At 42.6% G+C, this 16707-nt stretch overlaps 2 protein-coding genes across 2 annotated transcripts; one reads left to right on the forward strand and one right to left on the reverse strand.

Moving 5' to 3' along the window:
• Window positions 1–8761: 8761 nt before the first annotated feature.
• Window positions 8762–11135, reverse strand: cssa25h2orf88 (chromosome ssa25 C2orf88 homolog). Its single transcript, XM_045707703.1, has 2 exons — window positions 10582–11135; window positions 8762–9239 (listed from the first exon to the last, which is right to left on the reverse strand). Exon 2 carries the CDS (start codon window positions 9039–9041, stop codon window positions 8772–8774), a length of 270 nt encoding a protein of 89 aa, XP_045563659.1. The 5' UTR covers window positions 9042–9239; window positions 10582–11135; the 3' UTR covers window positions 8762–8771.
• Window positions 11136–12619: 1484 nt separating this feature from the next.
• On the forward strand, window positions 12620–16698 carry gdf-8 (myostatin 1b). Its single transcript, NM_001123634.1, is given in 3 exon segments — window positions 12620–13109; window positions 13638–14005; window positions 15211–16698. Coding segments are annotated over 3 exon segments (1122 nt in total). The 5' UTR covers window positions 12620–12736; the 3' UTR covers window positions 15592–16698.
• Window positions 16699–16707: the final 9 nt, after the last annotated feature.

The following is a 16707-nucleotide window of genomic DNA, read 5'->3' on the forward strand; positions in this document are numbered from 1 at the left end:
CTTTGGGGTGGTACCTGGTGGGTTCATTAATAATTTGTGTGAGATTGAGGGCATCAAGCTTGGATTGTAGGATGGCTGGGGTGTTAAGCATGTCCCAGTTTAGGTCACCTAGCAGTACGAGCTCTGAAGATAGATCAGTTCACATATCAGTTCACATATGGTGTCCAGAGCACAGCTGGGGGCCGAGGGTGGTCTATAGCAGGCAGCAACGGTGAGAGACTTGTTTTTAGAGAGATGGATTTTTAAAAGTAGAAGTTCAAATTGTTTGGGTACAGACCTGGATAGTAGGAAAGAACTCTGCAGGCAATCTCTGCAGTAGATTGCAACACCGCCCCTTTTGGCCGTTCTATCTTGTCTGAAAATGTTGTAGTTAGGGAGGAAGATTTCAGAGTTTTTGGTGGACTTCCTAAGCCAGCATTCAGACACGGCTAGGACATCCGGGTTGGCAGAGTGTGCCAAAGCAGTGAATAAAACAAACTTAGGGAGGCTTCTAATGTTAACATGCATGAAACCAAGGCTATTACGGTTCCAGAAGTCATCAAAAGAGAGCGCCTGGGGAATAGGAGTGGAGCTAGGCACTGCAGGGCCTGGATTCACCTCTACATCACCAGAGGAACAGAGGAGGACTAGGATAAGGGTACGGCTAAAAGCTATGAGGATTGGACGTCTTTGACGTCCGGAATAGAGAGTAAAAGGAGCAGGTTTCTGGGGGCGATAAAATAGCTTCAAGGTATAATGTACAGACAAAGGTATGGTAGGATGTGAATACAGTGGAGGTAAACCTAGGCATTGAGTGATGAGAGAGATATTGTCTCTAGAAACATCATTGAAACCAGAAGATGTCATAGCATGTGTGGGTGGAGGAACTGAGAGGTTGGATAAGGTATAATGAGCAGGGCTAGAGGCTCTACAATGAAATAAGCCAATAAACACTAACCAGAACAGCAATGGACAAGGCATATTGACATTAAGGAGAGGCATGCTTAGCCGAGTGATCAAAGGGTCCAGTGAGAATTAGACAGCTAGCCGAGCCATAGGTAGCAAGCTGGTGGAAGATGGAGGGAGGTCTGTTTTTAGCCACCTCGTGCGTTTCCGTCTGTAGATTAGTGGGGTTCCGTGTGGTAGGGGGGACCAGTCAAATTGGCAAAATAGTTATAATTATAGTGGCCCAAGAAAATTGACCGATAGACCTATTCAGATAGCAGCCGATAAGACAGCTAACGATTAGCGGGCCGCAGATGGGCGTTCAGGTTACGTCGCGACGGAGGGGCCAGTTGGATAACTCCCTCGGGCAGATAACGTCGGTAGTCCAGTCGTGAAGGCCCGATGGGGCTCCGCATCGGCAGTAAAACGGGTCCGGATAGGTGATTGTAGCCCAGGAGTGGCTGATGGAACTCTTCAGCTGGCTAGCTCCGGAATAATTTATGTTAGCTCCGGGACCGACGTTTGCCAATAGTCATTCAGGTAGCAGCTAGCTAGCTGCAAGATCCAGGTGTAAATGTCCAGAGCCTGCGGTAGAAATCCGGGGATATGGAGAGAGAATAGTTCCGGTATGCTCTGGTCTGAGTCGCGCTGTACAAAACTGGCGATAGATTTTCAAGCCAGTGAACTGGCCAACCTCTGGCTAGCTTCTGTTGTGGATTTCAGATTTGAGGTAAATAATACTTTTTTGATTTTTTATTGGTGAGGCGGGTTGCAGACAAGTGTTTTGAGGTTGAGTTTTTAGAAGAAGAAAAAATATATATATACAATCATTGAGATGAGATTGGCGACGTTGGTTAGAGCTGCCTTGCCCTATAAAAAACACTCACAAAATGTGAGTTTGCTGTTTCAAGAAGCATTGCCTGATGTGAACCATGCCTCGAACAAAAGAGATCTCAGAAGACCTAATATTAAGAATTGTTGACTTGCATAAAGCTGGAAAGGGTTACAAAAGTATCTCTAAAAGCCTTGATGTTCATCAGTCCACGGTAAAACAAATTGTCTATAAATGGAGAAAGTTCAGCACTGTTGCTACTCTCCCTAGGAGTGGCTGTCCTGCAAAGATGACTGCAAGAGCACAGTGCAGAACGCTCAATGAGGTTAAAAATGTTGGCATAAAAAAAAAGTTGTGGACTACATTTACATTTACATTTAAGTCATTTAGCAGACGCTCTTATCCAGAGCGACTTACAAATTGGTGCATTTACCTTATAATATCCAGTGGAACAACCACTTTACAATAGTGCATCTAAATCTTTTAAGGGGGGGGTTAGAAGGATTACTTTATCCTATCCCAGGTATTCCTTGAAGAGGTGGGGTTTCAGGTGTCTCTGGAAGGTGGTGATTGACTCCGCTGTCCTGGCGTCGTGAGGGAGCTTGTTCCACCATTGGGGTGCCAGAGCAGCGAACAGTTTTGACTGGGCTGAGCGGGAACTGTGCTTCCTCAGAGGTAGGGAGGCGAGCAGGCCAGAGGTGGATGAACGGAGTGCCCTTGTTTGGGTGTAGGGCCTGATCAGAGCCTGAAGGTACGGAGGTGCCGTTCCCCTCACAGCTCCGTAGGCAAGCACCATGGTCTTGTAGCGGATGCGAGCTTCGACTGGAAGCCAGTGGAGAGAGCGGAGGAGCGGGGTGACGTGAGAGAACTTGGGAAGGTTGAACACCAGACGGGCTGCGGCGTTCTGGATGAGTTGTAGGGGTTTAATGGCACAGGCAGGGAGCCCAGCCAACAGCGAGTTGCAATAATCCAGACGGGAGATGACAAGTGCCTGGATTAGGACCTGCGCCGCTTCCTGTGTGAGGCAGGGTCGTACTCTGCGAATGTTGTAGAGCATGAACCTACAGGATCGGGTCACCGCCTTGATGTTGGTGGAGAACATCAAGGCTACGTACAGCAGACCTGTTTTTCCCCACCAATCAACGCACAGAGAAATGGACTAAAAATAATAATTTAATAGAGACATTGGTGATTTTATGAGCTTAATCAAATCTAAATTATTGTTATTTTCACTGAATTAATGATGTACTAATACGACGTGTTAATGTTGTTCTGTTGAATTTGTAGTGTAGGCCTATTAATTGTGCTAATATTATATGTTAATTATGTTCTGGCTTGCCGACTATGAGCCCAGACAAAATTTGGCCCGAGGCCAAACCTAGTTGACGAAACCTGTCCTAAAGCTTCTGAACCATTATATCAAAGCTAGTTGGTGTGATCCATTAATTCCATTAAGTCATTTAGACATCTCCTGGACCTGACCGTCTATCAGCTAATCTAATGATGAAATAAATGTTACAGGGACATAATACAGGTGCAGAGGGAGCTGTTGGATCTGCATAGGCAAGGGTTGACCACATGATGAAATCTGAGTTCAAACCGTAGGTAGTGGATATTCAGACGTCAGATCCAAAGGTTAAGGTTAGGCAATAGCTATATGGAAATTGGTTTAGGTTAGTGTAAAGGTAGCCTTGATTCCAGCCGCCCTAAGTGTGTCAAGCCATTCTCAAATGCGAATACAGTGTTGCAGAGGAGGCTGGTGGGAGAAGCTAAAAGAGGACGAGCTCATTGTAATGGAATGAGCTCGTCCTCCTATAGCTCCTCCCACCGCCTCCTCTGCAGTGTTGAGATCTGGTAAAAAAGAGACTAGGGTAAGGGTTAGGATCATTATTGGATAATAACCTTGGATGATGCTCTGGATCAATGGCCCCATTTATACAGGGTGCTAACTGGCATCCTGTGTCCTGATCTTGCCCACATTCTGATTGTGCCCACATCTTTAAAAAGGTGTAGATGATTAAAATAGCTGAAATTGATCAGGTCTTCCTGACCATTTCGGAAGTAGTCGGGATGAATTGATTGGTTCGATGGATTAAATACATTTTTTTCTCTCACCCATCTACACATAATACCCCATAATGACAGTGAAAATGTGTTTTTAGATATTTTAGATTTTTGGGGGGAAAATGAAATACAGAAATATCACATTTACATAAGTATTCTCAACCCTGAGTCAATACATGTTAGAATCAGCATTGGCGGTGATTACAGCTGTGAGTCTTTCTGGGTAAGTCTCTAAGAACTTTGCACACATGTATTGTACAATATTTGCCCATTATTTTCAAAATTCTTCAAACTCTGTCAAATTAGTTGTTGATCATTGCTAGTCAACCATTTTCAAGTCTTGCCATATTTCTAAGCAGATTGAAGTCAAAACTGTAACTTAGCCACTCAGGAACATTAACTGTCTTCTTGGTAAGCAACTCCAGGTTTTAGGTTATTGTCCTGCTGAAAGGTGAATTCATCTCCCACTGTCTGGTGGAACACAGACTGAACCAGGTTTTCCTCTAGGATTTTTCCTGTGCTTAGCTCCATTCCTTTTATTTTGTATCCTGAAAAACTCCCCTGTCCTTAACGATTACAAGCATACCTATAACATGATGCAGCCACCACTATGCTTGAAAATATGGAGAGTGGTAATGTGTTGTATTGGATTTGCCCCAAACATAATACTTTGTATTTCAGGACAAACAAAGTGAATTGCTTTGCCATTTTACTATAGTGCCTTGTTGCAAACATGGTGCATGTTTTGGAATATTTGTATTCTGTACAGGCTTCCTTCTTTTCACTCTGTCAATTAGGTTAGTATTGTGGAGTAACTATAGTGTTGTTGATCCTTCCTCAGTTCTTTCCTATCACAGCCATTAAACTCTAACTGTTTTAAAGTCACCATTGGTCTCATGGTGAAATCCCTGAGTGGTTTCCTTCCTCTCTGGCAACTCAATTAAGGACGTCTGGATCTTTGTAGTGACTGGGTGTATTGATACACCATCCAAAGTGTAATTAATAACTTGCTCAAAGGGATATTTAAAGTCAGTTTTTTTTTATTTTTACCCATCTACCAATAAGTGCACTTCTTTGTGAGGGATTGGAAAACCTCCCTGGTCTTTGTAGTTGAATCTGTGTTTGAAATTCACTGTTCGACTGAGAGACCTTACAAATGATCTGTATGTGTGGGGTACAGAGGAGGCAGTCATTCAAAAATCATGTTAAACACTATTATTGCACACAGTGAGTATAGGCAACTTATTATGGAACTTGTTCAGCACATTTTTACTCCTAAATGTATTTAGGTTTGCCATAACAAAGGGGTTGAATACTTATTGACACAAGACATTTTCGTTCATTTAGCTAAACATGATTCCACTTTGATATTATGGGGTGCTGTGTGTAGGCCAGTGACACAAAATCTAAATTTAATCAATTTTAAATTCAAGCTGTAACACAATTTTTTTTGAAAAAGTCGAGGGGTGTGGTGAATACTTTCTGAAGGCACTGTATAATATATTAAAGGCACAGTGCATTCAAAATGAGGTTTTCCTGTGTTTTATATCATATTGTGCTAATGAAGCTAACGTTGTAAAAGTGTGCTTTTTTTAAAATCAGTGTCATTTCTTGATAGTTGCTAGTTGAAAATACAATCTACACAGGACCTTCTAATCAGCAGATTTGCATGGGTGGGAGTTTTGGCTTTCCATGGTGACATCACCATGCGGTAAATTGGTCCAAACCTCTCTGCCCATAACAGCTAGTTATCAGTTTCCCCTCCCCACTCAGACCACTCCCAGACAGTCCTAGTAACATTCTCACTTTTATTTTATCAGGTAAGTTGACTGAACACATTCTCATTTACAGCAACGACCTGGGGAATTGTTACACGGGGGAGGATTGGGAAAGAATGAGCCAATAGGAAGCTCGGGATGATTAGTTGGCGATGATGTTATGAGGGCCAGATTGGAAATTTAGCAAGGACACCGGGGTTAACACTCCTACTCTTACAATAAGTCTCATCCAAAAGACGGCACCCTACACAGGGCAATGTCCCCCCCATCACTGCCCTGGGGCATTGGGATCTCCTTACACCAGAGGAAAGAGTACCTCCTACTGGCCCTCCAACGCCATTTCCAGCAGCATCTGGTCTCCTATCCAGGGACAGACTCTGCTTAGCTTCAGAGGCAGGCCAACAGTGGGATGCGTGGTGCTTGAGAAATTTTCTTTTAATGGAAATCTATTACAGTAAGGTACTTAAATTGTTACCCAAAAATGATTCCCCCCCCCTTTCGCCAATACCCTTTCTCAAAAAAAGAGATGAAGTCACTTTATTAATGGTAGAAGGCATAGATTTCAGCTTTATTGTCATCACATTTTTGTCATTGATTTATTTACAGACCTGTACAGTGCTGCAGGTTAAATGTATATGATATAAATATAGATGAGTCCTTAGATGCTGGGGAAAAAGAAGCATTAGGATCTCCCAACATACTTTTTTTTTTGCCCATAATCAAACTAAAGGCTTGACTGGAAGACTGATGTTACAAGATGTTACTGTTCCCGATATTGAAATATTTAGAAGGAAGGAATCCAGGTATACCTAATTTTGTACATGCGTTGGTATACCTTTGTGTTTCTTTCAAGCTGTAAGCATTGTGAACTGCAACATTAACCATATTATACAAAGCATTTCAATTCTGTGTTTGACATAGCTTCAAAGGCAGAGATAACACCACTACCATAGACGGCTATCACAGTTTTATTATGATGATAGGGGCTTGATATATGGCATGCAGTGCTAGCTGTCTCCTGCATAGTAAAACATAACTTGTTATCAACCAATTCATCCGAGTGAAAAGCAAGCTTGGATTTTTTTTTTTATTCATTATGTTTTTTGCAGTGTTATATGTAAATTGTTTAAAACATTAGCTGAAGCAGTGATAAGTGTTCTGTTTCTAAGCCACGTGTCAAACTCATTCCCTGCAGGTTTTCGCTCCTCCCTTGTACTTGATTGATGAATTAATTTCACTAATTAGTAAAGAACTCCCCTCACCTGGTTGCCTGGGTCTTAACTGAAAGGAAACAAACTAAAACCAGCAGACACTAGGCCCTCCATGGAATGAGTTTGACACCCCAGGTCTAAACTCTCCACCTTCCAGTTCTTAGATTTAGGAGTACAGTATGGGAAAGAAAATTGTCACCGCTAAGCTTTTCAATTTGTTTACATAATTGAATGGGTTCAAGCTTTTAACTGTAACGGATTTTCGGGGGTAGCATTTGAAGCACACCACTACCATTTTCTTTACTGAGCATACCTAATGGATTAGCAGCCGAATCTTACTTGAGATACACACGTCAAATGTCCTTTTCCAGTGAAATAATGTCTACTTGTTCTTTGTGGTGTGTATACAATAGCACCCTGATTTAATGCTCTGTGTACGTTGCCCAGCCTTGACTAAACCGCCATTTAAAGCTTCTTGAACATCAGTTGTGGTATGGTAGGAACTGACCTGCCATGACTGACTAAAACCCACTGATATGACCTTCTATCTTATAAATGCCATAGGAAAGCCCATCAAACGTATTGTGCTTGTATTACCATTCATTAAGGACTTTGACAGTTGTTCTCCTTTTCCAAACAACTCCACTCTCCATTGTGCGTATGTGTGTCTATGGCCTGTTAAAATAGCATCATACTATTTTGAGAAGCCATTTGCTCTCAATAAAAATACCATGGCCTTTGAGAGTTGCATATTTGTGCTGTAAATTCTATGGGGCTGATGGCAGTAGTTCCTCATTATGTAGAATACAGTATGTTAAAACCAGGGTGCTTGGCCCAAGACATTTTGGCGAAAGCAAAATGTATTTGTGAACCCGGAGCTCGTTTTGTGTACAAAAGCCAAGTCCCAGTAAAAGTGTGTCAATCCATCCTAGTGCCCTGATTTCCTCAAGGCATGGGGGACTTAGCCAGCCCTCAGGGATGTCCTATTGTCAATGGCATTCAAATTCATAGAATGGGAGGGTGCTGAACCTCTGTAAAACATTCCTAAACATAGCCGCAGGAAGTAGGGGTGCTGAGGGTGCTGCAGCACCCCCTGATAAATCGAAAAAACATAATTAGTGAACTTGGCCTTTATTACTCCTGTATGAGTGGAGAAAAATACTCATCAGCACCCCCAACACAAAACATCTTCCCACGGCCATGTTCGTAGAGCATCATTTCGTCAAAGTGACCGTTGTCAGGTCCTTGGTTGCTGCAGCTCGTCATCGGACATGCTTAATGGGTAGGTGGGCAGGATGAATAATGAGCTCTCCTTTGTTGGTTGACCACAGGCCCCCTGGGATGCCATTATCCAAGAACCCTGAACTGGGAGCTTCTGTCTGGGCAGACAGATGGAGAGGGAGGCATGTACCTGCTGACTCCAGCAAAAAATCTCAAGTGAAAAACATTGGCCATTTGAGGTGCTAATAAATAACTTCCTACATCGGACCTGCTATTTGGCCACAGGATGGCACGCGTCAAGCGGAAACGATAGATATTCACTGAAAGGCAGAACCGGTCATTTTCAAAGCAGGATTCAATGATACTCTTCTTCTTTATCGGCTCCCAAGACAAAGCTATCACACACCCCAGCTCGGAACTCTCATCTAGCTAACGATGGAGACAAGCACATGGTCTGGATTGAAAATGAGAGGATTAACCAAGGTCTTTGTCCAAGTATGAATTAAACAGAAAAATGGCTTTGGACCATAGAATGGCATCAACATCTTGCATCAGCTAGTAGATCTTCGTAGTGTATTGTTTCAACCTGAATGAGAGTGATGTCTGTCTGTCTGTCTGTCTGTCTGGCATCCAGTAGTCCTCTTTTCCCCCAGAGGTTCAAGGTAAATCCCATAACAGAAATACCACTCTCTGGCAATGCCTTTCCAGTTGGCCTTTCCAGTTGGCCCCCACCCCCCCCCCTCATGGCACATCACACTCAATGTAGGGGATGTCAATGTAGCGGCTGTCCACCTCCAACCACTGCTGCACGGCCCGGGCCACTATCTCCTCCGACAGCCGCTGGGCATACTCCAGCAGGATGGGGTCCACCCGGGCAGAGTCGACCGCGGACCCCGTCTCATAGTGGACCAGCAGTGTGTTCTCGCCCTGCCACTTCCCAGGATTGCCGTCCGCCTTCACCGAGTTGGCGTACTGGATCGGATCACTCTTCTTGGATTTGACGCATCCCATTATATAAATAATGGAGCATTGATCTCAGTGAGGAGGGGAGAGAGAAGGTGGTGAAGGAGGAATGTGTCGGAGGGGGGCTTGGCCCCTGGTTAAGAAGCGACGGCTAGGAAGCCGATTCTTGTCTGAACTGAGCTGCGCTGAAATAGTCCAGACAGTCAGCCATGCTCCTATGCTGCCCTACTTATATCTTCCCCTGTGCTGTAAGGAGAGAGAAGAGGGAAAGGATTTCAGTGATTTATTTTCCATCAGAATCTGCCTAAAATTACCAAATGGCAGAGGAAAGAATTGAGAGGCCTACTATTTAGACAGTGACTTAGCATCATTACCCCTATTACCACACAGCAGCAGTAGCTACAGGTAACTGCTAAAATAAAGGAAAACACTAACATGAAGCCACCACGAGTCAGAACAACTTTGATGCACCTTGGCTTACATCGATTTTATGCTCATCAAACCATTCAGTGATCACTTGTTCCCTGTGGATGGGGGCATTGTTATCCTATGGGGGCATAACCACAGTAGCCAAAATAATGGCCTGCCTAGAATTGGTATACTTGACCCTAAGCATTATGGGATGTGAATTTCTTAATTAACTCAGGAACCACACCTTTGTGGCAGCACTTGCTTTCAATGCACTTTGTATCCCTAATTTACTTAAGTGTTTCCATGGCAGTTACCTGTATCACCTAGCACACAAAGCCTAGACTAGGCAGTTGTAGTGACCTTTGGGGAAAAGGTGAGTCTATGACAGCTGCTATTTGGGCTTACAGTAGTTATTTTGAACATCACTTGTATGTATTACCCATGATCTTGTTGTTTGCATCCTCAAGTCTTTTCAGTCTTCATAAATAGACCACGTGACTCTAGGTTTAACGCACAAAACACTGATGTTATTTGCTGTAGTCTCCATCTGTCCTGGTGTGTTGCCTCAGTCCTTCCTGATCCAGACTCACAGCGGCGGGCGTGTGATTATTTATATTAGACAGAGCAGCACACTATTATATCATCCTGTTCATCTCTTACATAGGAGGAGCTTTTTACCGAAGCTGCAAAAATGATGCCATTGTAGCTTGTGCTTTTTGACAGAGGCTACTGCTTACCTAAATACAGTGCTGAGCCATAAAACGTCAACCAGATTTTTGTTACATGTACACATCATTTCACATTGTGGGAAAATAGGATATTGTCTGTTACATATATCTCAAGCACGTCACTCTAGCCCTGATATCATGGGAAGCGACCCTTGAAACCCTCTCCCCACCTTTAACTATAACCCACCTTTATTGAATTAATAAAGGCATATATGGAAGAATGTCACTATTCAAATGTGAACATAAAAGGTCCAGGAGAAATACTAGCCCGGGTGGAGGAAGGGCGAAATGGTTGTCAGCGTTGGAAATAGGCTTCTGAGAATTCCTACATGAGCGTATTTCTGTTCAATATACCATATGTTTAGAGGTAGCGTCTAGTCCATTTCATACACAGTTACCAGAAAAATAGGTACATATAATATTGCTGAAGCGTGGGATAGGGAGCCTACCTTCAAGAAGACTCTTGGAAAAGTAGGACCGGATGCGTTTCCCTCCATGAATATCAAATTCATCCAGTAGGAAAACACATCGTTTTCTCTTGAACGACACGTTTCAATAAAGAAGTGTCATACATCCACACGGTTTGTGAACCGAAATCACCAAACGTGCCGCCTCTCGGACTGTATCTACTCCGTCTCAAACCGCCGAATATGCGTCCAAGGCTTGAACGTGAAACTTGTCAAGGCAGCGAACACATTGGTCAGGTTTCTCTCTCAGCACGACATTTCCACGAAGTTACCAAACTGGGCATTCAATGTTCCACCATACCACATTGTGCAGTAATCCCACTAAATACAAACATCGATTTAATTAAACTCTTAAATCCTGGAATAGTCGGACATGGAGGACTATACCTTCTTCTTGCCATCATTCTGCTGGAGATTTTACATACATCATCGTTGAAAGTGTTGCCTGTTTGACTCAACGTTCTGAAGGCAGTTGTAGGACATATTTTCTTATATGTATTAAACAGCAGTTAGTAAAGTGCAGAACGGGTTGTGGAGATAAATTGTGCGCGTTCACACAGGCTACTGTTACTTGTAGAATATCACCCTCTTGTGGAGCATGGTGGCTCCATGCTTGACTCCTCAGTGACTATTGAAATGTTTATAGTAAGGAATATAGTCAGTTGTTTCTATAATGCTATCTATCTATAGATTATATTCCTGTCTCTTGCCTTTGATGGAAGTGTACCCACGTTTAGCTTCCTTGTATCAAACCTTTCTAAGGCTACCAATGCGTCTGCCGAGAGGTCTGGACCATTATGGCACGAGGTATATTAGCGAGCTTTCCCAATAGCCACTGCAGTCGCACTGTGTCAGATTTTCAGTTATGAGTTATCGGATATGTTCAAAACCAATTAGTGTCATTTAAAAAAAATATATATATGACGAATTCGTAAAACTGTAAAACTCGTTGGACGAGTGTGCGTAAAACGGTATAATGTACATTAGTTACATTCGTTTATGTTTTTGTAAATACAGTATGGTACATTTTCTTTCACATAAGGGTTCCAGTCTCAAATTCGATAACGATAATAGGCTATAATTAAACCATTCATTGACCTAACATAGTGCCATGACATTCATATTGCTGCGTAACATGTGCATAACGTGGGCGATTTGATTGACTCTTGTGAGCCATACACATATTCTAAATGTCGGTTGCATTGATCTAAATTTGAATCCATATGTTACTGTTTATTTGTGAAGGAAAGTAATATCTCATAACTTGTGCGTAATTTTGCAACTGTTGTTGATAAACCGCACGATGGCACTAAATGTCTGGACTAAAAAGCTTTCGTAAATAGTAAGCACAAACACACCTCAAGACAACAATATCCAGTAGCCTATAGTTTAATACAGTATCGTAGGCCTACAGAAGAACCCATTTCGCCATAAATGTTCAATGCAATAGTATCTATCCTATAGCCAATTGATAAAATAACTTAGCATTTGGAAACAAGTTTAGAAAGAAGTAGGTCTACTCCATGTAGCCTATATCAAGATAGGCTAAAGAGTGGTCCTTGTCATATTTGTAAATTAATATACCTTACATTTTCGAGAGAACCAGATTTAGAGAGTTAGGCAGACTGGTCATATAACTAACTGATCGTAATGAAGGGAAGTCATAACACCGATTAATTTTAACCCTGTCGCGTTGATGGGATGAGCGGAATAAACGCATTTCCTCAGTGGCGTTCCTATGGTGACAGGCTGCGGATTTAAGTTTATGCAATTAATCAATATAACCGCATCCGTAATTTTATTTGACCATTTGCAGAACAGTCTTGTCTTTGATTGATAGTGTAGTTGTCTCAAAACTATTCCGAACCTTGCCATACCTCTTTTAAGGTTTGACAGAAAAATACAGTTGATGTCTGTCCGTTAAACTCATTGTTGCCAGCCCAACCAATCATCGATTTTGACGACACAAAAGAGAGGCCAAAATTGCAGTATAAAAAGGGCTGACGAATTAAAGTATGCCACCTATCAGTGTAGAGCCTGATTTTAAACACAGGCAACTCTGTAGTCCGCCTTCACGCAAATACATATTCACTTTGGGATTTTTTTTTTTTAAATAGCAAACTCCGCACCTTAGATAATGCATGTGATGCAGGTTCTAATTTCTCTGAGTTTTATGGTTGCTTTCGGTTCAATGGGTCTTGGTGATCAAACGGCGCACCACCAATCCCCGGCCACGGATGACGGTGAGCAGTGCTCAACCTGCGAGGTCCGACAGCAGATCAAAAACATGAGATTACACGCCATCAAGTCACAAATTCTTAGCAAACTGCGACTCAAGCACGCGCCCAATATTAGCCGAGATGTTGTCAAGCAGCTCTTGCCTAAGGCACCACCTTTGCAGAAACTTCTTGACCAGTATGATGTACTTGGAGATGACAATAAGGATGGAGTTATGGAAGATGATGATGAACATGCCATCACAGAAACAATCATGACAATGGCCACTGAACGTAAGTTGTATATGCTATTATTCAATGCAACACTATATGTCTCAATTTAATAACTTTGAAAAGGCAACAGAGCTCAGCTGGGTTTTTTTTACGCATGGGGCACAGAGCGCACCTTCATGTCTGATCCCGTATTAGGCTACTTGCACCACTATGTTGGAAATAGGTTGACACTTCATAGGAATTATTAATGATTTGCTTATCTGTCATTTCATGTTGACTTGAAACAAATATATAACTTGACGTACGAGCCGAGTTCCATCTTACGAGGTGCTAGTGGCTCTGTTGTTGTGTGGCGGTTCTTAAAACTATATAGGCTGTGTCAATGTGTCATGACATTGTAACTTTAAATATATATTTTGAAAGTGGTTTTCCAAGGGGTTTCGGTAACGAAAACACAATTGTGAATTGTGTTACATACAACCGCAAAAAAAAAGCAGTCATTTAATTTAGTTTAGAAATGTAGTTTAATTGAGAAAATAGATAAGACATTTGCATATTATAATTCAAGTTCTAATTTCTCTCCTCCAGCCGAATCCATCGTCCAAATCGATGGGAAACCCAAGTGTTGCTTTTTCTCCTTCAGTTCGAAGATTCAGGCGAACCGCATACTTCGGGCACAGCTATGGGTGCACCTTCAGCCAGCTGACGAAGTCACCACCGTGTTGCTGCAAATCTCCCGCCTGATCCCTGTCACGGACGGGGGCAGGAACATACAGATCCGGTCTCTAAAGATCGACGTGAATGCAGGAGTCAGCTCTTGGCAGAGTATCGACGTGAAACAAGTGTTGTCGGTGTGGCTGCGGCAACCGGACACGAATTGGGGGATCGAGATTAATGCGTTGGACTCAAAGGGAAATGATCTGGCGGTTACCTCAACTGAAGCCGGAGAAGGACTGGTGAGTTTAGATTTATCTCCCATCGAAGCAATTTACAAATAGGTTTGTAGTTTATCCTCGTGGGATCTATGGGACGTAATCCATAACCAATTTATTAATGCATAATAATGCAATATCAACATTTAACACCCTTGGCAAGAGGGCAAATTCATGTTTGTGTCAAATTGTGTAACCAGACTAATTTAGAACCAGGGCTTCAAATACCAGTTGTTTATAGATACCTACTGATCAGAGGGGTTTTGGCACTCTGTGGATTTGCTCTCATGTGCTCATATTTTAAAATATCTTAGAAGCTTTAATATAAACACACATACCTAATTTAAGGAGTTCATCTGTGACAGAATATTTGCCCTTGCCACCAATAATCTCATGTCCTATCACCTGATTACATAAAAATTCACATTGTTCACATGGCCAGAACTTCCAGAAGTCTTCTGTGTGACTGTGCTAATCAGAGTAATTGCCTACAGCCTCTGTTATCACACACACACGCACACACACAGTCTTGTACAACTAACCGTGTGGGGACACAATTCAGTCCCATTAAAAATCGTATTTTCCCTAACCTTAAACCTAACCCTAACCTTAAGCCTAACCCTGACCTTAACCTGAAAACCAAACCTTAAGCATAACCCTGAACCTAGCTCCTAACCCTAAAACTAACCCTAGCCCCTAACCCTAAACCTAATTCTAACCCTAATTCTGACATTAACCCTAAACCCCCTACAAATAGCATTTGACCTTGTGGGAACCAACAAAAATGTCCCCAGTTGGTCAAATATTTGTTTGTTTACTATTCTTGTGGGGACTTCTGGACTTCTATACAAGTATAGTTAAACACATCCACACATGTACACACACACACGTACACACACACACACGTGTACACACACACACACATGTACACACACACACACACACACACACACACACACACACACACACACACACACACACACACACACACACACACACACACACACACACACACACACACACACACACATACATTCTGGTGCAATTAGAATACTTTTTACCAAACCAAGCATTAAAGTAGTGTTTAAAAATGCAATAATTTCAGTGGCACAAAGTATCACAACACCCAAGTTTGAAACCTTGATGTAAAGGATCAGCAATATTAGATTGGAGTAACAAACTCCAATATGTTTCCCAATGTGTCATGTTTCTGTATTGTGTCCTCACAGCAACCCTTCATGGAGGTGAAGATTTCGGAGGGCCCGAAGCGCTCCAGGAGAGATTCGGGCCTGGACTGTGATGAGAACTCCCCCGAGTCCCGCTGCTGCCGGTACCCCCTCACGGTGGACTTTGAAGACTTTGGCTGGGACTGGATTATTGCCCCCAAGCGCTACAAGGCCAACTACTGCTCTGGTGAGTGCGAGTACATGCACCTGCAGAAGTACCCCCACACCCACCTGGTGAACAAGGCTAACCCTCGCGGCACCGCGGGGCCCTGCTGCACCCCCACCAAGATGTCCCCCATCAACATGCTCTACTTCAACCGCAAAGAGCAGATCATCTACGGCAAGATCCCCTCCATGGTGGTGGACCGCTGCGGCTGCTCGTGAGCGAGAGTTCTGCTGGGCAAGGGGAGGGGCTTAGCCAGGGTCTCCACCCTGGACTTTGGGACAGATCCATCCATCACTACCAGTGCTTTCTGCAGAACACAGTGCAATAGAGCCACACTAGCGGCTAAAGAAATGCCTGTCCATTCGCTGAGCAGGCTTCAACCACGGACATGTCTCGTTAGTTTTTTTCATTTTCATTTTCTTCTCTCCTCCAATCACATGTTCGCGCCACAATGGCCTAAAGTCAGAAGGATGTAGGAACACAATGCCTGTTGGACTTGACATGGACACACACCAGACCTAGGTTCAAATAGTATTTTTTTTTTTCTGCAAATACTTTAACGTTTAATGGAGAAGGGTGGGGTTTGCACTTTGGGGAATAATCCATTGGTTCCATTGAACCAGGCAAGCTCAATCAAGTGCAGCTTAAGTATTGGAAATAAAACAAATCATATTTAAACCCAGGTCTGACACACATAGACTAATCCCCCCCCAAGCTTTTACAGCGTACGCTTAACTATCGGTGTGATAATCATATAAGCAATGTTTGAGAGTGAAACCGGGAATCCTCAAGGACTTTTGAAAGGGCTTGGAAAACTATAGCTGAGGACTCAGTCTGAACTGGCCTTCATGCACAATGCCATAAACACCATATACACACACAGCAACAGTGCATTCTTATTCAACTTTTAATCATAGCTTTACCACCATTCAACTGCCTGAACTGCCCTACTCACTTGAATTATTCTTATTGTAAATCAACATTACTGGACAGGAGGACTTGAATCGGAAGCACAATGAGTGCAGTCTACACATTGAGATGTGTTTAAGACAGAGAAATATATTTTGAATGTTAAAACCACGTTTAAACTCTGTCTTACAAATAACACAGTTTGCACTATGGCAAACCAATAGAAAGAATTGGTTGCTACAAAAGTTGTAAAAACTGATTTTGATACGTTTGCTAATTTGTATTGTATATGCCATTTTTTCCATTAGCAGTTGCCTTTCTAAACCACTGTTAGTAAATGTATAAGATCACAAACTAGCAAGAAAACTTTACAATAGCGACTGTATACCTGTTAAACAAATAAAGGTGCTTGCTTATATGTTAAG

Source organism: Salmo salar, chromosome ssa25 (assembly GCF_905237065.1).
Source record: "Salmo salar chromosome ssa25, Ssal_v3.1, whole genome shotgun sequence".
NCBI lineage: Eukaryota > Metazoa > Chordata > Actinopteri > Salmoniformes > Salmonidae > Salmo > Salmo salar.

Bases quoted from the DNA above. Each gene is read 5' to 3' on its own strand.
- cssa25h2orf88 (XM_045707703.1), bottom strand. From the start codon at position 9,041: ATGGGATGCGTCAAATCCAAGAAGAGTGATCCGATCCAGTACGCCAAC.